The sequence below is a fragment of the Penaeus vannamei genome, chromosome 9 (genome assembly GCF_042767895.1).
Source record: "Penaeus vannamei isolate JL-2024 chromosome 9, ASM4276789v1, whole genome shotgun sequence".
In the NCBI taxonomy this organism is placed as follows: Eukaryota; Metazoa; Arthropoda; class Malacostraca; order Decapoda; family Penaeidae; genus Penaeus; species Penaeus vannamei.
This window is the reverse complement of record NC_091557.1, coordinates 37,725,865-37,748,364: the sequence shown is the minus strand read 5'-3', so window position 1 is coordinate 37,748,364 and position 22,500 is coordinate 37,725,865. Positions and strand designations below refer to the sequence as shown.

At 54.7% G+C, this 22,500-nt stretch overlaps 2 protein-coding genes across 23 annotated transcripts in view; one reads left to right on the top strand and one right to left on the bottom strand.

The window, feature by feature from the left end:
• Positions 1–22,500, bottom strand: part of chico (insulin receptor substrate 1 chico) — a 164,058-nt gene that overhangs the window by 44,385 nt on the left and 97,173 nt on the right. For 7 of the 22 annotated variants that reach the window (XM_070125715.1, XM_070125723.1, XM_070125717.1 and 4 more), the window contains exon 1: positions 2,957–3,301. The exons of 11 other annotated variants lie outside the window; for them this stretch is intronic. In XM_070125715.1, the coding sequence (XP_069981816.1) occupies positions 2,957–3,286 (330 nt within the window). In that variant the 5' untranslated portion in view covers positions 3,287–3,301. Of the gene's footprint in view, positions 1–2,956; positions 3,302–11,573; positions 11,613–22,500 lie in introns of those variants that run through there. 4 more of the 22 variants (XM_070125718.1, XM_070125721.1, XM_070125732.1 and 1 more) reach the window with 1 other exon arrangement.
• On the top strand, positions 14,312–19,142 carry LOC138862750 (octapeptide-repeat protein T2-like; the record flags this gene model as incomplete). The annotated part of the gene is made up of 4 exons (XM_070125923.1): positions 14,312–14,479; positions 14,955–15,115; positions 15,620–15,821; positions 18,972–19,142. Coding segments are annotated over exons 1-4 (702 nt in total), but the record flags the coding sequence as incomplete, so codon positions are not given.

Below are 22,500 nucleotides of genomic sequence, written 5' to 3'. Positions count from 1 at the left end.
AGAGCACCCCGGCCGCCTCCGCCGCCTCCTCCGCCTGGCTCCGAGGCTGCGACGCAGTAGTCCTCGCGTGACGCCTTCCCCCCACGCTCCCCCCCCTCCTCCCACCACCATCCCCCAGATTCCGCGACTAGGCCTACCACTGCCTACTCCTCCTCACTCCTCACTCACTCATTCCCTTCCTGACTCATTCATTCATTCATTCACTCACTCACTCACTCAATCATTCCCTTACTCACTTACTCATTCACTCACTCAACTCCTTCCTTCCTTCCTTCCTTCCTTCCTTCCTTCCCTCTTTTCCCTTCCTCCCTTTCTTCCATTCTTCATTTCCCTTCCTTTCCCTTCCATTCTTCATTTCCCTTCTTCCCTTCCTTTCCCTTCCATTCTTCATTTCCCTTCTTCCCTTCCATTCTTCATTTTCCTTCTTCCCTTCCTTTCCCTTCCATTCTTCATTTACCTTCTCATTTTTCTTCCCTTTACCTTCCTATTCCCTTTTTCCTTTACTTTCTAATTCTTTCTTACCTTGCTCCATTCCTTCCCTCACATCCTTTCCTCCATCCTTCCCTGCATTCCCTTCCTCCATTCCCTCCCTCACATCCTTTCCTCCATGCTTCCCTGCATTCCCTTCCTCCATTCCTTTCCTCCATTCCCTTCCCTTCCTTTCTTCCTAACTTCTCCATTCCCTTCCTCCTATCCTTTCCTCTATCCCCTTCCTCCATTCCTTTCCTCCATTCCCTTCCCTTCCTTTCTTCCAAACTTCTCCATTCCCTTCCTCCTATCCTTTCCTCTATCCCCTTCCTCCATTCCTTTCCTTTCCCTTCCTTTCTTCCAAACTTCTCCATTCCCTACCTCCTATCCTTTCCTCCATTCCCATCTTCCTACCCTTTCCGGCTACCCTTTCCGCCAATCCTTGCCGTTGCCTTCCCTTCCCTTCCTTTCCTCCATCCCCATCCTTTCCTCCCATCCCTTCCTCGCTCCCTCCGTCCTCCTCCACGCCGCCCTTGCCTACCAATCCTTCCTACCCGAAGCCCAGGCTCTGCTCAAGCGGGTCCTCCTGCCCCCCCCCCCCTGTAACCCGCCTCGCTCAATTTTCCCCCCAACTCCTAGCGCCGAATTGCCCTTGAGAAAGTGGCATCCATCTCTACTCTGACATGGCCTCGGGTTTCTTCGAGCTTAATTGCGTGTTTACTGATGCAACAGGATCTTTGGAGGGGCTTTTACACTGACGATGTACTCCCGAGCAAGCAGTCCTTGGTGGAGGAAAGCAAGCTGCCAACACAGCTGGTTGATAATTCTGCGTAACTCGGTGGAGGAGGAAATCCAGATTCTAAGTCAACCGCCTTAAGTGTGTGATAGTAAATGCTCAAATGGCGTGACATATAAAGACGTCAAGATCTCGGTTTTAACTTTCAGGAAAACAAAAATGCAGATCCCGGCATGCATAGCATAGCACAGCATGGCGTGACATTAGTTTGAGATTATAAAAAAAAACTATTTGTTGGCTGCTTAAAAATGTCAAAATCAATGGAAAGACAAAACATAATTCCTTCAAGTATCAAACCTACTACCTCGGGCTATTGGCCAAGCAGTTCCTACTCAACGTCGTGAAACAAAACAGCAAAATAGATGCTTTTCGAAGGCAGACATTGAGAAAGGGAAGATTTGCCTATTGCAGCGTCTCGTGTGTTGTTCTTCCTCGGCAAGGAATCGATCCATGCGTGCTGGCTGATGTTGTGACCCACTTAGGGGGTTACGGGGCTGCTCCTCGCGATCGCCGTCGTGTGCCCCTCGAAGTGCCTGTCTCGCCGTCTTCCGGGCCTTCGGAGAGAGCTGCAGCTTACTCTGTTCTGGCACGACCGAGAAGGAAGCCGACAGAACCATCGTTTTGGTCTGGGCGTTATCAGGGAGAGCCATATACCCTATGCAAATTTCCCGACTTGTATTTCTCTTTGGAAAATAACCTTTGTCATTTCTGGATTGCTCGCTGCTAAACCCTTTTCCTTATGACCATCGGAATAATGAACGCAAGAAAAATCAACTATGACTTGCTTTAATATCGCGTAAATGGTTCAAGCCTACTTCTGAAGAGTACACGTCAACCCCGCACTGTGCAAGAAATGTTGACGGTAAGCAAGACATCCCTTTCGTTACGGCTTTCTAAACTGTTCTATAAACTCACCATATCCCGAGCCTTAACTTCGCTTTAAAACCTCTCCTTTACAGACACCTCGCTCCTGTACGGTGGCTGGAATTTTGATTAACCAAGAGACCCCCCGCGTAGGAAAGCACCGTCAACAAGCAGACAGTTGTTTTAAACGCCGCGCGATATAACGAAGGAAGGGCCATAGGACACGCACAAAAAAACTCGGGATGTGCAACAGTGCAGCATGCAAGCATAAACTGCAACAAACACGAGTCGGCAATGGCTGAATGGGAGTGCAATGCTCGACCTTCGCCACCGGCTGCGCTGTAAACTAATGCACTATATCCTGTACGCACTGTGTCGAAAAAGAAAAGCATACAGTGCCAGTCTGCGGCCAAGCAAAGTCGTGGCAAGCAGGGCCACGAGAGTGCATGCCGCAGGCACGAGTGCATCGGCAGCCATCGGCAGCAAGCGCCGTGGATGCGTAGAGGGGGCAGGTACAGGCCGAGCAGGGAGGGGAGGTAGGGCTCCAAGGTCGCCCCTAACCAGAGCACAATTGAGAGGAACGTTCTTACTGCGAGCCGTTCTCGGGCCACAACTGCAGTGGAGGTTGGTTGCCTCGCTTTTGCCCTTTGCTCGTCTCCCACTCTTCCCCATCCCTCTCACTTTCAGTCTTCTTTAACCCTGCCCTGTCCCGTCCCCTGTCCCTCCCTCCCTCACCCTAACCATCACCCTTTCCTTCATTTTCTCTTTCTGTTTCTCCCTCTCCCTCTCCCTCTTCTCCTTTTCCCTCTCCCAAAACACATCCCTTACCCTCACTCTTCCACCCTCGGCCCGGTACACGCCCCGACTACGCTGCCGCAGTTTCAGCAACACGCCCTCTCGCTGCGCTGCCGTACTCCGGCCGCCGCACGCGAGGGCTACCCGGGGCGGGGGGCAGGGGGGGGGGGGGATAGTCGTGTCGGTATCGTGCATACTTGAGACTTTGGCAACGCTGCACCACGCTGTCATCCCGAGCCGCCTAAGAGACGCGCCGCAGACACCGCCGCCACCGCTGTGCCACACGGCGCTGGCGGGAGGCCCGCCCGCCGACTCACTCGCCGCCGCCGCCGCCGCCGTCGCCGCTGCTGCGACTGCATGCATGATGGACGCTCGGCCGCTGATTGCTCTCGACTCAGAAGCCGCTCACGTTGCCTTCCCGTCGACGCCCGATGCATTTCGCTCCCGCCGACGCCCGATGCATTTCGCTCCCGCCGACACCCGACGCATTTCGCTCCCGCCGACACCCGATGCATTTCGCTCCCGCCGACACCCGACGCATTTCGCTCCCGCCGACACCCGATGCATTTCGCTCCCGCCGACACCCGATGCATTTCGCTCCCGTCGACGCCCACCAAACGGACTCCTCCTCCCCTCCGACCGCCCCGCCCCCCTCGCACTCCTGCCCTCTAACGAAGCCCACGGAGCCACGCACTCAAGGAGAGAAAAGCAATGCCCGGGCACCCGAATGACATCCCTGAGTTATAGATCGATCGCTGCCAAATGCCACTGGAACGAGTCGCAACCCGGTTCTCGGTTCTCGGTTCTCGGTTCTCGTTCTCCCTCCTCCTCCTCCTCCTATTATTCCTACCCTCCTTCCTAGTAGTCGTGGTCGCAGTTGTAGTTGTACTCGTGGTTGTGGTTGTAGTTGTAGTCGTGGTTGTAGTTGTAGTCGTACTCGTCGTCATAGTCCCCCTCCTCCTATCACTCCTCTTCCTCTTCCTTCTGCCTTCCTTCCCCTTCTTGGCCCCCTTCCTTTTCCTCGTTCTCTATTCTTATCCTTCTCCTCCTTCCTTTTAAATGTTCTACTTGCCTTTTTTTTTATTCTTTTCTCCTTCTCATCCCGACTCCAACCCCAAACTCCGCCTGACCCCCATCCCCAGCACTCACTCCACGCCACCACCCGCTTTGACCTCCACTTAATTATTCATTATTGTGCCTTCCCCTCCCCCTTCCCTTCCCTTTCCCCCTTCCCATTCCCCTTCCCTCTCCCCTTTCCTTTCCCTCTCCCCCTCCACCTTTCCCTTCCTTTACCTATTCACTTTCACCTCCACCTCCACCTTCATTTCCACCTCTACTTCCACCTCCTCCCTTTCCTCTCCGTCTTTGTCAGTGTGCATTCCCTTCATGATCTTTATCGTTCTGTCCTTTTTCTTTTCATCCATTTACCGATCCAATGACTTGTTTTTTTGTTTTTTTTTTTAATCCAATATACAAGACTGTCAGACAGACAAAGTGACATACAGCCTTCCTTGTCTGCCTGCCTGCCTGCCTGCCTGCCTGCCTGCCTGCCTGCCTGCCTGCCTACCTGCCTGCCTGCCTGCCTGCCTGCCTGCCTGCCTGCCTGCCTGCCTGCCTGCCTGCCTGCCAGCCTGCCAGCCTGCCAGCCTGCCAGCCTGCCAGCCTGCCAGCCTGCCAGCCTGCCAGCCTGCCAGCCTGCCAGCCTGCCAGCCTGCCAGCCTGCCAGCCTGCCAGCCTGCCAGCCTGCCAGCCAGCCAGCCAGCCTGCCTGCCTGCCTGCCTGCCTGCCTGCCTGCCTGCCTGCCTGCCTGCCTGCCTGCCTGCCTGCCTGCCTAGCCGCCCGTCGCTCAAGGAAGTGAGTACTTGTTGCCATCGCTCCAGCCCGGCGGCCGCAGGGGGGCGAGGGAGGCAGCGTCTGCGGTCTTTGATCCCGAGCTGCACTTCTCGCCATGGGACATCGTGGGTAGGTGGCACTCGGCACTTCCCACTGCACTGCGGCGGAGCACAATATCCTCCCTGCGTTATGCTCTCGAGATCTACGCTGCGCTGCATTACGCTACACTGCGCGGCGTTAGTGCGAGGTGCGCTTGGGTGCGAGGCGCGGCGTACGAGGGCAGCGGATGGGGGGCTTGGAGGTGGAAATATGCACGGAGACAGAAAAGTGGGAATAAGACGGATTAGAGAATAATAGGACAGAAAGGTGGGAATAAAAGGGATTGGGGAATAAGTACACAGAAAAGTGGGAATAAGAGGGATTAGGGAATAAGGAGGTGGAAATATGCATGGAGACAGAAAAGTGGGAATAAGAGGGATTAGGGAATAAGGAGAAGGAAAGGTGCGCGGAGACGGGAAAGTGGGAATAAGAGGGATTACGGATTAAGGAGACAGAAAAGTGAGAATAAGAAGGATTAGGGAATAAGGAGACAGACAAGTGAGAAAAAGAGAGATTCCGGACTAAGGAGACATAAAAGTGGGAATAAGACGGATCAAAGAATAAGGAAACAGAAAAGTCGAAATAAGAGGGATTGGGAGAATAAGGAGACGGAAAGGTGCGCGGAGACAGGAAAGTGGGAATAAGAGGGATCAGGGAATAAGGAAGGGGAAAGGTGCACTAAGCCGTGTATGTGTCCAGCGGCATTTCAAAAGACCCGCTTTCGCCATTCGTTCCAGCTCCTCTCAAGTTCCCCCTGGACGCACCCCGGAGGCGGACAGGTCTCCTCTCCCGGGAATCTGCTTCGGAGATCAGAGAGAGAGAGAGAGAGAGAGAGAGAGAGAGAGAGGGAGAGAGAGAGAGAGAGGGAGAGGGAGAGAGAGAGAGAGAGAGAGAGAGAGAGAGAGTGCGAGAGAGAGAGAGAGAGAGAGAGAGAGAGAGAGAGAGAGAGAGAGAGAGAGAGAGAGAGAGAGAGAGAGAGAGAGAGAGAGAGAGAGAGAGAGAATATGACATCAAAGGAAAGTCAACGCGTCCGGGCTGCAGACGCGACCGAAAGAACCACCGAAAAATCAACTACGAACTCTACCCTTCTTCTTCCGACGTTCCTGACCGGCATCGCTGCGGGACTTTCTTCAACTAGAATCACACCAATTGAAACGGAGCCCGCCAGACCTACTCCTATCTCTTATTCTCTCTCTTCCTCATTCTTCCTCCTCACTCGTCCTCTCCCCTCCCTCCCTCCTTCCCTCCCCCTCACTCACTCCCTCCCTCATCCCCCCTCTCCCTCAACCCCTTCCCTCCTTCCCTCCTTCTCTTCCTCCCCCTCACTCCCTCCCTCCCCTCACTCACTCCCCCCCCTCATCCCCCCTCTCCCTCAACCCCCTTCCCTCCTTCCCTCCTTTCCTCTTCCTCCCCTCCCTCTACCCTTCCCCCCTCCCTCTACCCCCTTCCCTTCCCCTCCCTCGACCCCCTTCCCTCCTTCCCTCCTCTCCTCTCCCCGGCCTTTCTCTGAGCCACCGGAGAGCCTCCCCTAAGCGCGATGTTTGTGTCAGAAAGTTCATCGGAGCTCGAACGGTCACGCCTCCCACAGGCCGTCCTCGGGGGTCGCCTTCAGGGAGGACTTCGCTTCGCCTTCCCTTGAGCTCCTGACGTCTCCTCGTCCCGTGAGGAACGACGCGAACGGAGGGGATGCCGAGTCGCATTTAATTTTGATGTTTTCTTTCACTCTCTCTTGTTGTTTTAGTGTTTTTTTCTCACTTTCTTATTCTTTCTTTACTGGATTAGTGGGAATCAAAAGTAAAAGGATTTTCCAAAATAAGCATAATATAAGACAGATGTTGATGACAAGAGTTAAGGAAAAGAAAAAAAAAACAGTATATATACACAAAACGTTACCGTACCTGGCGTATTATTGGCGACGTGTAGTTAACGTGTATTCTCGTCAAATCAGCGCCGCCGGTATATCACTACAAGTGCCGCCCGAAAATAACACCATAAAATCCGACCCATAAACCCGAGTGTGCGTTCTATGGGTGCCGAGCCAATATCACACTCGCACTGGCTCAACAACAGATTCCTCTCTCATACAAACACACTCGCATCCTGGTGCTGGATGTGTTGTAATTGCGGTGTCTTGGGGGGGGGGGGGGGGGTTGCCGGAGGGGGAGTGGGGCGTGGGAGTAGAAGTGGGGTGAGGGGAGTGGGGCGTGGGAGTAGAAGTGGGGTGAGGGGAGTGCGAGGGGCGTCGTCCTGGCGTGTGTAGAGCATGGTGGGCGCATGGGAGCCAAGCCCACGTGATGCGAAACCGATGCCGAGACGGAGATCGGTCAGCCGAGAGGTCGCGCCCGCAGGCAACCCAGCGACCCACAGGAGCGACGCGTCCGAAGGATGACAGGCGGCCATTAATCAACATCCCCCCCCCCCCCCCCGTCCGGCCCCGAGGCGTGCTCGCGCGTTTGCCCCTCGCTTAGATCCGAGCTCCCGGGGATCATCCGCGCGAGCAGAGCCACGCCGCTAAGCCTAACTTGTTTACCAAGACACCGGCGTCGGTACGAGGCTCTGGGCGTGAAAAGGGGGCTTGCACAACGCTAGCCACACGCCCCCCCCCCCCCTCCACCTTTCTCGAGCCCTACCGAGCGAGAGTCCGTGTCCAGATCGCCTTCCGGAACGTGCCCAGGACGCGACCCGGGCACGCCGTCGGCTGGCACCACGAAGACACGACTCAGGACTTTCTTCCGAAGAGTTCATCAGTAACAGGCCTCCATATCTCTTCCTCCCACATTTTCTCCCTCCTCCCTCGTTATCTCCCTCCTCCCTCGTTCTCTCCCTCCTCCCTCGCTCTCTCCCTACTCCCTCCTCCAAGGTTCTCTTTCTACTCCCTCCTCCCTCATTCTCCCTCCCTCCTCCCTCATTCTCTCTCCCTCCTCCCTCATTCTCTCACCCTCCTCCCTCATTCTCTCTCCCTCCTCCCTCATTGTCCCTCCCTCCTTCCTCATTCTCTCACCCTCCTCCCTCATCCTCCCCCCCTCCGCAAGACCGAAACCCCGAATGACATCTGGGTCGCGATAACACCCCGTGCCCCTTCGACACCTTCGCCTTCCCCGTCGCCCCCCCACCCCCACCCCACCCCTTCGCGAGCACATATCCCACCAGAGCGCCCGCACACAGCCGGGGATCACAAGGAACGCGCAAACAACCTCGGGGGGATCTTCCTGGAAACAAGTGGGAGGGGGAGGGGGTTATAGGAGAGTGGTAGGGGGTATGCGAGTGTGGTAGGGGGTATGTGAGTGTGGTAGGGGGCAAGGGAGAGTGGTAGGGGGTATGTGAGTGTGGTAGGGGGCATGGGAGAGTGGTAGGGCATGGGAGAGTGGTAGGGCATGGGACAGTGGTAGGGGGCATGTGAGTGTGGTAGGGGGCAAGGGAGAGTAGTAGGGGGCATGGGGAGTGGTAGGGGGCATAGGAGAGTGGTAGGGGGGTAGGGGAGAGTGGTAGGGGGTATGGGAGAATGGTAGGGGGTATGTGAGTGTGGTAGGGGGCACGGGAGAGTGGTAGTGGGTATGGGAGAGTGGTAGGGGATATGGGAGAGTGGTAGGGGGTATGGGAGAGTAGTAGGGGGCATGGGAGAGTGGTAGGGGTATGTGAGTGTGAAAAGAAAAAGCAAGAAAAAGAAAGAAAGAGTCCCAAGGCGTGACGTATGACAGTTCCAAGCATTCTGACGGAGGGGAGGGAGGAGGAGGAGGAAGGAGGAGGAGGCGGAGGAGATGGAAGAGTTGGAGGAGGCGAGGAGGAGGGGAGGAGAGAAAGAGGCAAGATGGAAGGGGAGGAGGAAGGGGAGGAGAGGGGGAGGAGACAGCGAGAGAGAGAGAGAGAGAGAGGGTACCGAGACCTTACACAAACACGACGTTCTACCTCCGTCACCTCTTCAACAACACATATGTTTGTTTGCTGTGCCAGTTCCCTTCGCGTGTGTGGGTGCGAACATGTGCGCGTGCGTGATGCTGACAAGACATCTCGGTTCGTGCGTTCGTCCGCCGCTTTGCAGTTCCGCTGGAGGGGAGGGGGAGGAGAGCGGCGGCTCTAAATGCAAAATGCAAAATGCGAGTGAGAGTGAGAGTGAGAGTGAGAGTGAGAGTGTGAGTGTGAGTGTGAGTGTGAGTGTGAGTGTGAGTGTGAGTGTGAGTGTGAGTGTGAGTGTGAGTGTGAGTGTGAGTGAGAGTGAGAGTGAGAGTGTGAGTGTGAGAGTGTGAGTGTGAGTGTGTGTGAGTGTGAGTGTGAGTGAGAGTGAGAGTGAGAGTGAGAGTGAGAGTGAGAGTGTGTGTGCGTGTGCGTGTGCGTGTGCGTGTGCGTGTGCGTGTGCGTGTGCGTGTGAGTGTGAGTGTGAGTGTGCGTGTGCGTGTGTCTGTGTGCGTGTGTCTGTGTCTGTGTGCGTGTGTCTGTGTCTGTGTCTGTGTCTGTGTGCGTGTGCGTGCGTGTGCGCGTTCAAATCGTGTTGAGAATATAAGGCGGAACCTACTCGAGTGATCTTTTGTCCTTTGCAACAGGGCGAAAGAAGCTGTTGCAAAAAATATGGAAAGGGGTAATATGCAAAGGAAAGAGAAAGAGGTAGAGGGTTAGAAAGCGAAGAGGACGAGATGGAAGATGGGAGGGAGAAGAAGCGGGAGGAAAAGGAGACAGAGACAGAGAGGAGGGAGGGACGGAGAGAGGGAGGGAGGGAGGGAGAGAGGGAGGGAGGGAGGGAGGGAAGAGAGAGAGAGAGAGAGAATAAAGACAGGAATTCATGAAAGAGAGAGAGAAGAAAAGACGAAAGGAGAAAGAGACAGAAAGATGGCAAAGAAGGCAAAGAGAAAGGTAGAAAGAAAGGCAGAGTTTAACGAGAGGAAAGACAGACCGACCGACCGACCGAAATGACCAACCCACCTCCGACCTTCCGAACAAAACGAAGGAACAGCCTGAACCAAAAAAATAAAAAATAATAATAATAATAAAAATAAAATAAAATAATAAAAATAAAATAAAATAATAAAAATAAAATAAAATAATAATAAAAATAAAATAAAATAAATAAAAATAAAATAAAATAAATAAAAATAAAATAAAATAAATAAAAATAAAATAAAATAAATAAAAATAAAATAAAATAAAATAAATAAAATAAAAAATAAATAAAAATAAAATAAAACAAATAAAAATGAAAATTTAAAAAAAACAAGGTGGGAGGGGGAGGGGGGAGGGAAAGGGCGGCGGTGTCCCCACAGAAGGCGCGCGCGGGGATCTCCGGGCCCGCGGAAGCTGTCGCTATAGTAACGCCACGACCCGGCTCCCATGTGCAAGACGCGGCCACTGTCACCTCGTCCTCGTCTCCGGCAGAACCCTCCTCCCCCCCCTCCTCCCCCATCCTCCCCCCTTCTCCCACCTTCCCCGCCCACGGTTTCTGCCCACGTTCCCAGCCTACGTTTACCGCCCACGTTTCAGCCTACGTTTCCCGTTTACGTTTCCCGCCCACGTCCCCAGCCTACGTTCCCCGCCTACGTTTCCCGTTTACGTTCCCCGCCTACGTTTCCCGCCCCCGTTCCCCGCCTACGTTCCCAAACCTACAGTCCCCACCCACGGTTCTCACCCCCCACTTCCGCCACCCACATTCCCATCTACCCACACCGTTCCCTCCCCACCCACGTTCCCATCCACCCACATATCCACCCAAACCCACCACCCACCCACCCCCACCCACCCACACCGTTCCCCTCCCCCACCCACCCACCCCGTTCCTCCCACCCACACCGTTCCCATCCACCCACACCGTTCCCATCCACCCACATATCCACCCAAACCCACCCACACCGTTCCCTCCACCCACCCACCCATCCCCCTCCCCACCCCACCCACCCCTCCCCCCACCCCACCCACCCCGTTCCCTCCACGCCCACCTCCGCCCTCGTCCTCCATCCTGTGCTCTCGCGACCTTCTAGGGTACGAAGCGAACGCGCCCGGGTACCTCTCGAAGCGCCGAGGGAGGGATTTGGGGCGGCCGTCCAAGCGGAAATTATGGTTAAAATGTTTAATACACAGACAGACAAACAAATAAATAAATATGCAAATAAACAAGACACTAATAAATAAATAAACAAAATACAAATAAATAAATAAGATAAACAAATAATCAAAATCAATAAATAAACAAAAATCTAATAAATAAATTAGCAAATAAACACAAATCAATAAATAAACAAACAAACGAATCCATAAATACATATATACTAAATAATAAAACAAATAAATAACTGCAATCCTAAATAAAGAGATTCGCACTGAACAACCCTACTGAAATAGTCATACTATCCCAGCGCGAACGCAAGACACACGTAAAATACCCATACGTGCACACGAACGCACGCACATACGCAAGGACGCATATAAACGAAGCAAATACTGACACAGGACATTTCAATGAGACAAAGACAGACAGACAGACAGAGACAGACAGACAGAGACAGACAGACACACACACACACACACACACGCACGCGCACACACACACACACACACACACACACACACACACACACACACACACACACACACACACACACACACACACACACACACACACACACACACACACACAACCCTTCCCCCGCCCAAATCTGCACGCATACCCTCCCATCCCCCCCCCCCCACCCCCACCCAAAGAAAAACACGAAAAAAAAAAAACAAGATCACTTACCAGCCTTACGAACACGCCCAAGGAACACCTGATACATACCTGCGGAAACAGACAAAGAGAAAGAACGTCATTAGCAAAGGGCGGCGAAACGGCGGGCGGGTCCGGACGAGCGGCGGCGGCGGCCGGACCTAACGCGAGGTCCCGCCGCCCACCGCGAGCACAGACCGCGGCGAGAGACGGAGGCAGCGAGAGAGACCTTCATCATTCGCAGGCTTAAAATCTCTCTCACTTTCTCTTTCTTATCTTTCTTTTTTTTTAGAAAGGGAGAGCAGAGTTAGCATGAGATACATTTTTTAAAAAATTAATTATTACTCTAAAAAGCTCTTAGAAGTTTAGATTTGTTATGAATCATGGGATACAGAACTCCAAGCTGCGTTCGCTGTAATGTAGGCGAGGGGGGAAGGGAGGAAAGAGAGGGGAGGGGAGGGAAGGGGAAGGAAGGAAGGGGAAGAGAGGGAAAGAGAGGGGAGGGGAGGGGAGGGGAAGAGAGGGAAAGAGAGCGGAAGGGATATGGGGAGGAGAGGGAGGATAGGAAATGAAAGGAGAGAGAGGGAGGGGTGGGAAGGGAAGGGGGAAGGGAAGGGAAGAGAGGGAGGATAGGAAAGGAAAGGAGAGGAGTGGACGAGAGGGAGGGGAGGGAAATGGAGGGAAGGGAAGGGGAAGGGAAAGGGAAGGGAAGGGAGGGAGGGAGGGGAAGGGGAAGAAGGGGAGGATAGGAAAGGAAAGGGAGGGAGGAAGGGGGAGTAGAGAGGAGAGGAGAGGAGAGGAGAGAGAGGAAAGGAAGGGGAGGGAAGGGGAGAGAAGAGAGGTGCGGAGAGGAAGGGAGAGCAAAGATTATGCTGCATAATGATCATAACACTGTTCACCCTACCATGCTTTATCCTTCTCTGACTTAAAAGTTCACATAAATCTTAGATACATTGACTTTTCTTTTAATTAAAGGGGAAGGGGAATAGCCGAGGGGGGAGGGGGAAGAGGGAAGAGCCGAGGGGGGGGGAAGAAGGAAGAGCCGAGGGGGGAGAAGAAGGGAAGAGCCGACGGGGGGAAGAGCCGACGGGGAGAAGCACCGACGGAGGGAAGAGCCGACGGGGGGAAGAGCCGACGGGGAGAAGCACCGACGGAGGGAAGAGCCGACGGGGGGAAGGGAAGAGCCAAGGGGGAGGGGGAGAAGGGAAGAGCCAAGGGGGGGAAGAGAAGAGCCAGGGGGGAAGAGCCGAGGGGGGAGCTTTATTACCCTTACCTTACTCCGTCTGATAGTACACACCTGCAGTAACACGTCTGCGACCCCGGGGGTAGGTGCGTGCAGAGGGGTTAGAAAGAGAAGAGGGGAGAGAAGCACAAGAACCGAGGGGGAGGAGGGAGAGGAGGGAGAAGAGGGAGAAGGGGGAGAAGAGGGAGGAGGGGGAGAGGGAGGCGGGGGAGGAGGGGGAAAGGGAGAAGAGGGAGGAGGGAATTAGAAAGGGGAGGAGGGGGAGGGAGAAGGGGAGGAGGGAGAAGGAGAAGGAGGTGGGAGAGGGAGAAGGGGAAGAGAAGCACAAAAGCTGCGAGGTAGGGGATGAGAAGGAGGGAGGTGGGAGAAGCAATAGAGCCGAGAAGTAGACAAGAACAAACATAAGGATGAACTGGGAGGATGACTTCGCATGTTTGCCAATACAGACCATGCTGCAGACCCCCCCCCCCCCCCGCCTCCATCCCCGCCCACACAGAAGAAACACAAACCTCTCTCGCAATACAACGAAAATAAAATCACAAATTATCATCATATTTATAGTAAAAAAACACCACAGCCAATAACTCTCTCAATATATCAACAATAAAATCACAAATTATCATTACTCATACATTAATCATCATAAACAATCATTTGCAGTCAAGTTAATAACACTAAAAACAATCTTAATAATACTATTACGAATGCTACTACAATTTCGATTACTACTACTACTACTACTATCACTACGATTGCTACTGCTACTACTGCAACTACTGCTACTACTACTATTAACAACAACAGCAACAGCAATAAGAAAAATAAAATCAGTCCACCAACACCCCGTATCATCAATATCAATTTCATCATCATTACTCAACATTAACATCATTTAACATCAATATCATCAATATCAAATATCAACATCGACGTGACTAAATTTTAACATCAACTTCAACATCACCATCGACGCCATTCATCAATATCAAACATTCAACATCATCAACACCATTCAACATCAACATCAAACACTAAACATCAACATCAACATAATTCAACATCAACATTAATCACTCAACATCAACATCCTCCTTCAACATTCAATAACACCATTCAGCACCAACACAACATCACCAACCCCCTAAAAAGACGGAAAATACCCCCCCATTCACACAGGGTCTGTACAAACAGCCCCGTATCTTATCTTATCAGACGACCTTATCCTACGGAAAGGAATAATCATCATGTTATCGTCGAACATCTTGTCAAGCTTGTCTATTCTGGTTGTGCGAATTGCTGGCGCCTTGAGATGACGTCCACGAATGCTGATGATGACGTCTGAGGGATGATGTTCTCGGGATGGGGGTGATGATGTCCTACGGTGGTGTCGAGGGTGAAGATTGATGTCCTATGGTGATGTCCTCGGGTGAAGATTGATGTCCTATGGTGATGTCCTCGGGTGAAGACTGGTGTGTGGTGACGGTCGAGGGTGATGATGTCCTAGGGTGATGTCCCAGGATGAAGACTGATGTCCTATGATGTCTGGCAAGGCTGGCAATCGATGCTCAGGTATGAGGATGTCCTGTACGACGTCCTCCCTCCCTCGGATGCAGTCGATGTCCCCGGGATGACGGTGTCCTCGCCTGACGTCACGCGAACAACTCAAAACGAGGACACGTCGCCGCTCTTTCCCAAGGTATAAGGTCAATAAAAACAACGACCCCCGTCCATCAAGACTCCCCCACCCTCCCCCACCCACCCCCACCCATGCGTATGGTGAAACGTCCCTCCCTACGCCCCCTGCCATTGTGACATCCGCAGCATATAAGCCTTCAACGTGCCTCGCCCTCTTTCGTAACTGCTGACGTCAACTCTTAAATTCCCTTCTGCTTTGTAGTGACTCCTGTTTAAGCTACAGTAAACGGACAAAGCCAGAGGAGGGGGGGGGTGAGAGAGGGGGAAGGGTCGCCGGGGACGCAAGCAAGCCTCCTCTCGCACGTATTTTTTTGGCCTGTACTTCGACTCCCGTGGTTGGATTTGTCCCGGCTTGGAGACAGAACGGAGAGCGGGGGGGGGGGGGTTGGTTTCGTCGAGGTTGCAGAGGTCTCCCGCGAGATTTCGGGAGGCTGGTTTCTGTCGTCATCTGGCCAAACAGCCCATATTTGCTGTAGACGGAGGCGCGGAGGAGGAGGAGCAATATTCGCCTGAAGTGCCGCGAACCCACCGCCCTTGGACGACGGCGCAGGACACGACCAGCAGGAGCCGGGACGGACTTTCTCAGAATCCCCGCTCCGCCTCGCAAATACGACGATGAGCAGGAGCAGCAGAAAGGGTTGGGGTAGATACAGGGCTGGGGAAGGCTTGGGAAGGGGGGGGGGGGGCAGAGGTAGGAACAGGGCAGGGCAGGACAGGGCAGGGCAGGGGCAAGGGTACTGGTTAGGACAGGACAAAACAAGAAAAGACAGGGCAGGGCAGTGCAGGGCCTGGGGCTCGGGAAAGGACAGAGGCAGTGGAAAGGGCAGGGACTGGGGAAGGGGCAAGAGCAGGAGCAAGGAAGGGGTAGGAGGAGACGAGGATTGGAATAGTAGAAGGAGAGTCAGGAGCTAGCGCATGGGCAGGTGCTGTGACAGGGGTAGGGGGTTGGGAAAGAAGGTGAAGGGGATGGGGATGGGAGAGGGAAGGGAGGGAGGGGGAAAGGGAGAAAGGGAGGGAAGGGAGGAGGAAAGGGAGGGAGTGGGAGGGAGGGAGAGGGGGAGGGAGGGAGGCAGGAGGCAGGGAGGGAGTGAGAGAGTGAGAGAATGAGAGAGAGAGAGAGAGAGAGAGAGAGAGAGAGAGAGAGAGAGAGAGAGAGAGACAGAGACAGAGACAGAGACAGAGACAGAGACAGAGACAGAGACAGAGACAGAGACAGAGACAGAGACAGAGACAGAGACAGAGACAGAGACAGAGACAGAGACAGACAGACAGACAGACAGACAGACAGACAGACAGACAGACTGACAGAGACAGACAGACAGACAGACAGACAGACAGAGAAAGTCAGACAGACAGACAGACAGACAGCAAAGAGAATGCGACCCGACCCCCAGATTGACCCCATCAGTCACAGCCCCGGCGACGGCGATGCGCAATCAAGCAAAAGACCGCGCAAAATCCATCTTCGAAACGGGGGGAGTCGTCGAGAAAGTGAAGCCAGGCCGGACGACATTGCAATCAGCCTGAGTAAGATTGCAATAAGCCTTTGCGAGTGCAATACGCACCCAAGCAGAGCGGGGCGACGTGGGAGGGGGGGGGGGGGGGCGACGTGGGAGGGGAGGGGGTGTCGGCGGGGGGTGCCAGGCGAGTGCCGTAAGTGTGAGCGAGAGTGCCACGAGGACGAGTGAGAGCAGTTAGGTGTGGGCGCAAGTGTGAGATCTCAAGCTATTGATTGCCCGTGTGAGTGTGGGTTGTAGATCCTTGCAACCCTGCCAAGCACAGAGCAACTGCGACACCGCTCCCCCCCATTCTCCCCCTCCATTCTCCTCCTCCCCTTCCCTCCCCTACCCTCTCCTCCTCCTCCTCCTCCTCCCCCCCTCCTCCTCCTCCTCCTCCTCCTCCTCCTCCTCCTCCTCCTCCTCCTCCTCCTCCTCCTCCTCCTCCTCCTCCTCCTCCCTCCTCCTCCTCCTCCTCCAAACCCTTCCTCCCTGGCATCCTCTATCCTCCCATCCCTTTTTTCTTCTTCCTCTTCTCCCTTTCTTTTCTCCTCCCTTCTCTCTCTCTCTCTTCCCCTTCTCCAGCTCACGTCGTAAACAACCACGCTCAGCCAAGAGCCACATGACCCCTCCACCCCCCCCCCAAAAAAAAAAAAAAAATCCAACATCATGCACCACATACAACATGCCACATACGAGACGCCATCGCCCCGCCCCTGCCAGCCAACTCTTATGAAGAACGAGACTCTCCGGGGCAGGGGCAGGGGAAGGAAGGGGCAGGGGAAGGAAGGGGCAGGAAGGGGAGGGGGGAGGGGGAGGCTGGTTGAGGGCAGAGGCAAGAGCAGGGGCAAGGGATAGGGGTAGGGGCTGGGGGCAGGGGGGATGGGGAGGCTGGTTGAAGGCAGAGGCAAGAGCAGGGGCAAGGGATAGGGGTAGGAGTAGGGGCTGGGGGCAGGGGGGCAGGGGAAAGGGCAGGAAGGGGCCAGGGACATGGAGACAGGCTCAGGGGCAGGGACTTACTTACTTTTCTCCCTTCGTTTTCCCTTTCCCTCTCCTCTCCCTTCCCTCCCCATCCCATCCCATCCCCTCCCCTTTACTACCTCCCCACCCCTCCCCTATCCCCATCCCTCCCTACCCTTCCTCTCCCTCCTCCTCTCCTCCCTCCTCTACCCCACCCCACTCCATCCCTCCCCCTACCCCCACCTCGACCCCCCTCCCTCTCCTCACCCCCTCCCCCTCTCTCTTCACCCTTCCCTCCTCCCCTCTCCCTCCTCTCCTCTCCCTCCCATCCCCCTCTCCGCCGCCGCCGCCGCCCTCCCTTGCGAGGAGTCGGCGGCCGCATTGTAGGTGTGGCGCTATTGATCACCGGCCGGGAATAAAGACGCGGCCGCTACTTCGCCTCTCGAACTTAATCGGCAGAGGCCGCCCGTCACTCCCCGGCGGGCAGGACGGGGAGGTAAGGGGAGGTAAGGGGAGGTAAGGGGGGGTAAGGGGAGGTAAGGGGGGGTAAGGGGAGGTAAGGGAGTGCAGGGGGTATGGGGGGTATGGGGTTAGGAGTGGGTTGGGGTTGGGATAGGAGTGGAATAGGAGTGGGTTAGGGGTTGGGATAGGGGTGGGATAGGAGTGGGTTAGGGGTGGGTGGGGGTTGGGTTAGGGGTGGGTGGGGGTTGGGTTAGAGTGGGTTAGGGTGGGATAGGGGTAGGTTAGGAGTGGGTTGGGGGTGGATTAGGAGTGGGTTAAGGGTAAACTACGATTGGGATAGGGGTGGCCTAGGAGCGGGATAGAAGTGGGCTAGGGTTGGCCTAGAAATGGGCTTGGGGTGGGCTAGGAGCGAGTTCGGGGGCGGGCTAGGAACAGTCATGGAGTTAGGGTAGGTCAGGAGTGGGCTTTAAGTAAAGGCGGGGAGAGGGTATAACTTGGGGTGGGCTACGGTGGAGGGAGGGCTAGGCTACGGTGCTGGTGTCCTGGGCTTTTGGTCTGGGGTGGGGAGGGGGGAGTGGGCTTGGGGGGGAGGGTCGGAGTATCGCGCCCCCTAGGCTCATCGAGAGGAGGCCTGGGGGGTAGGGTGGGGTGCGGGGGGTCATCCGAGCGGCCCGGGTGGGTTGAAGCGAAGGCCCTCTGCGATGCAACCCAGTGGGCGCCACAGCAAAGGGATTACGGTTCCTTTTACGTAAAAACATAAGTAAATATATAAATAAATAATATAAAATACGCTTCCTGTCATCGCAATGTCAACGTAGATTTATTGACAATGTATTCCTGTTTTCCTGTATATCCTTTTTCTCCAAAACCGTTCTTTTATATTTTTTATTTTGGTTTAGATTTTACGCACATGTACACGGTCTCTCTCTCTCTCATTCCTTCACTCTCTCACTCTCACTCTCCTTCACCCTTTCACCCTTTCCCCCTTTCACTCTCTCACCCTTTCACTCTTTCACTCTTTCACTCTTTCACCCTCGCCCTTTCACTCTCACTCTCCCCCCCACCCCCACCCCCCGAAAACCGAGACGTGACGTCACTGCCATCCTCAAGCCCCGCCCCTCACACCTCAGAATGAAGGATGGGAGGAAGGGAAAGCGAAGGAGGGAGGGAGGCCAATACAGAAAAGAGAAAAAAGAAAGAAATAAAGAGAGGGAAAGAGGAGGAACGAAAGAGGGAGAGCTAGACAGGAAGGCAAAAAGAAAAGGAGGGAGGGAGGGAGGGGAAGGGGGAAGGGGGAAGGGGGAAGGAAGAACGGAGAGGGGAGGAGGAAGAAGGGATGAATGGGAGAACGGAGAGACAAAAGGAGGGGAATAAGGAGGAATGAGGGGGGAATAAACAACTGAAGGAAGGGAAGGAAGGAAGGTGGAGGTAGCAGGGATGGAGGAACGAGAGAGAGCGGGGGAGGAGAAAAGAGAGGAGGGAAAGGAGGAAAAGACGAAGGGGGGGGGGGGAGAAAGAGAGAGAGGGGGGGGGAAGAGAGAGAGAGAGAGAGAGAGAGAGAGAGAGAGAGAGAGAGAGAGAGAGAGAGAGAGAGAGAGAGAGAGAGAGAGAGAGAGAGAGAGAGAGAGAGAGAGACAGACAGACAGACAGACAGACAGACAGACAGACAGACAGACAGACAGACACAGACAGACAGACAGACACAGACAGACAGACAGACAGACAGACAGACAGACAGACAGACAGACAGACCGAACGAACGAAGAGAGAAAAAAAGAAACAAATATAACATTTAAAACAAAAAGAGAAGAAAAAAGAATAAAAACAATGAAAAGGAAAGAAAAAAACAAAAATGCAAAAGGGACGAAGCCAACCCAAAGAGACGCCGCTAAAATCGCCTTATAAATGCGGGGCTTTCATCATGGGCGCGCGACCCCGAAGGCGTGACGTAAATGCCGCCCGCCCGCCCGTCGTCCGCCCCTCGGCTCGGAAATCTCAAATCCATCAAAGAAGCCGTCGAGGCAAAGCAAGGCAGGCAGGCAGGCAGACGCAGACGCGGTAGACACAGGCATGGCAGGCAGACGGCAGGCAGGAAGACACAGACACGGTAGACAGGCTTAGCAGTCAGGACAGGCAGGCAGGCAGGTATGGCAGGCAGGAAGACACAGACACGATAGACAGGCTTAGCAGTCAGGACAGGCAGGCAGGCAGGGCAGGCAGGCAGGCAGGAAGACACAGACACGGTAGACAGGCTTAGCAGTCAGGACAGGCAGGCAGGCAGGTATGGCATAGAAAGGCAGCCAGACAGATAAGCAGATATAGAAACGATAGACACAGGCATGGCAGGCAGGCAAGCAGGCACGGCACGCAGGCAGACACACACACACACATCCACCTACCCCTAAACACACATACATCCACCCCCACCCCCCACTCTCTCTCTCTTTTCTCTCTCTCTCTTTTCTCTTTTCTCTTTTCTCTTTTCTCTTTTCTCTTTTCTACCTCTACCTCTACCTCTACCTCTACCTCTACCTCTACCTCTACCTCTACCTCTACCTCTACCTCTCCCTCTCCCTCTCCCTCTCCCTCTCCCTCTCCCTCTACCTCTACCTCTACCTCTACCTCTACCTCTACCTCTACCTCTACCTCTACCTCTCCCTCTCCCTCTACCTCTACCTCTACCTCTACCTCTACCTCTACCTCTACCTCTCCCTCTCCCTCTCCCTCTACCTCTACCTCGCCTACCGCGTGCACGTGTAGCATACGCCGATGCGTGCACAACGCCGCAATGCGCTAGTCATGTTACCTTGGCCCTGCGCCGGCTCCCCTCGCCCCCTCCCCCCTCCCCCCCCCCCACGTCTCCAACAGCGCCACGCACTTTTCGATCGCCGCTTCCCCGCGCCTCACAAGGTCTCGCAGGAAGGAGTCCAGGCACGGGGCGGCTTACTACGGGATGGGGGGGCTTGGGGGTGGGGGTGGGGGGAGGCAGGGGGTTACTGGGGGGAGAGGGAGAGGGAGAGGGAAGGGGAGGAGAGAGGGAGAGGAAGGAAGGAGAGAAAGAGAGAAAGAGAGAAAGAGAGAGAGAGAGAGAGAGAGAGAGAGAGAGAGAGAGAGAGAGAGAGAGAGAGAGAGAGAGAGAGAGAGAGAGAGAGAGAGAGAGAGAGAGAGAGAGAGAGAGGGGGGGGGGGGAGAAGAGAAAAAAAAGAAAGAGAGAATAAAGGGAAGGGAAACTGGGGAAACAGCAAAAGTGAGCAAGGGAAAGAAGAAGCAAGTAAGATCCCCCTCAAAGACAGCAAGGGGGAAGCAAGCAAGCAGGGGATCCACAAAGGGGACAAGGGGAAGGTGGGGGAGATCCGGGAGCAGGCAGGGTTCAGGAAATGGGATGGGGAGAAAAAAAGGAAGGGGAGACGCGTGCCTTCTGCCTTCCCCGCTGCAGGGTCATCCTTCCCCCTCCTACCCCCTCCTACCCCCTCCTACCTCCTCCTACCTCCTCCTACCCCCTCCTACTTCCTCCTATCCCCTCCCCCACCCACCCCCCAGTGTCCGTCCACATGCCCGACTTCAGCACTTGCCCTGCATGACCTCCCCGCCCCCTCCACCCCCGTGGCGCAACATCTACATGGAGCGTTGCACAATGATCCCGCTAGGGCGTCACCCCTTCCCCCTCCCCCCTTCAAGCACGGGAGGCTGGGGAGGGAGGGCTCCAGGAGGACAGGAGAGACTGAGACACGAGCGATAAAAAGAGAGAGAGAGAGAGAGAGAGAGAGAGAGAGAGAGAGAGAGAGAGAGAGAGAGAGAGAGAGAGAGAGAGAGAGAGAGAGAGAGAGAGAGAGAGAAAACGAAAATAAGAGAGAGAGGAGAGAAGAGAAGAGAAGTGAAGAGAAGAGACAGAGACAAACACACAGAGACACAACGACAGAAGAAAGACAGAGAGACAGACAGACAGAGACAAACAGACAGACAGACAGACAGGTAGACATGGGGATAAATTCCGAAATAAAAGCCCTGGAGAAACGCAGGAGAGCAACCACCGCGAGGCCGAGAATGCGCCCTGCCGTGAAGGGAGAAGAAAAGACAAGACACGGAAGGCAATTAAATGGATCCCGGGACAGACAGCCATTAGGGGATCGGGCACCGTCGTCGGAGGCTCCTCATGGCACCCTCGCCGGCCCAAGGAGGTCATGGGGTCACCGGCTCTACCTGCGTGACCTGCGCGCTCGCTGCCTCCACCACTACCTCCACCTCCACCTCTACCTCCACCTCTACCTCCACCTCCACCTCCATCTCTATCTCCCCCTCCATCTCCCCCTCCATCTCCACCTCCATCTCCACCTCCATCTCCACCTCCATCTCCACCTCCATCTCTACCTCCATCTCTACCTCCATCTCTACCTCCATCTCTACCTCCATCTCTACCTCCATCTCCACCTCCATCTCCACCTCCACCTCCAATGGGAAGGGGAAGAGGGAAAGGAGAGGAAGGAAGAAGGGGAGGAGAGCAAGAAAGAAGGGGGAGGAAATGGGATTAAATAGGGGGGGGGGGAGAAGAAGTGAAAGAGGACGTATGGAGTAAAGGAGACGAGGCGAGGTGAAGAGAGCGGAGAGGTGAGAGTTGCATGAGAAAGAGGCGAGAGGCGCTGCGGGAAAAGAAAAAAAAAGAAGGAAAAGGGAGGGAGGGACAGAACTAGACAGGAGAGAGGGGGGAAGGGGAAGCGAAGCAGAGAAGATAGTGGAGAGGAAAAGGGACGGAGGAGAGGTGGAGAGGAGGAGGAAGGAGGAGGGAGGGAAGGGACACGCTGAAAAGGGGAAAAGGGAGGGGGAAGAGAGGAGGAGGGGGAGGGAGGAGGAAGGGAAGGGACCCATGAAAGAGGGGAATAAGGGAGGGGAAGGAGAGAGGAGGAGGGGAAGGAGAGAGGAGGAGGGGAAGGAGAGAGGAGGAAGGGAAGGAGAGAGGAGGAAGGGAAGGGAGACGCGACAGAGGAGGCAGGGAGGGGAAGGAGAGAGGAAGCAAGAGAGACGGAGGAGGAGAGAGGAGGCGGGAAAGGGGACGATGTAATCCGAGTCCCACGGAAAGGAGGGGGATGGAAGGGAGGGGGGAGGGGGG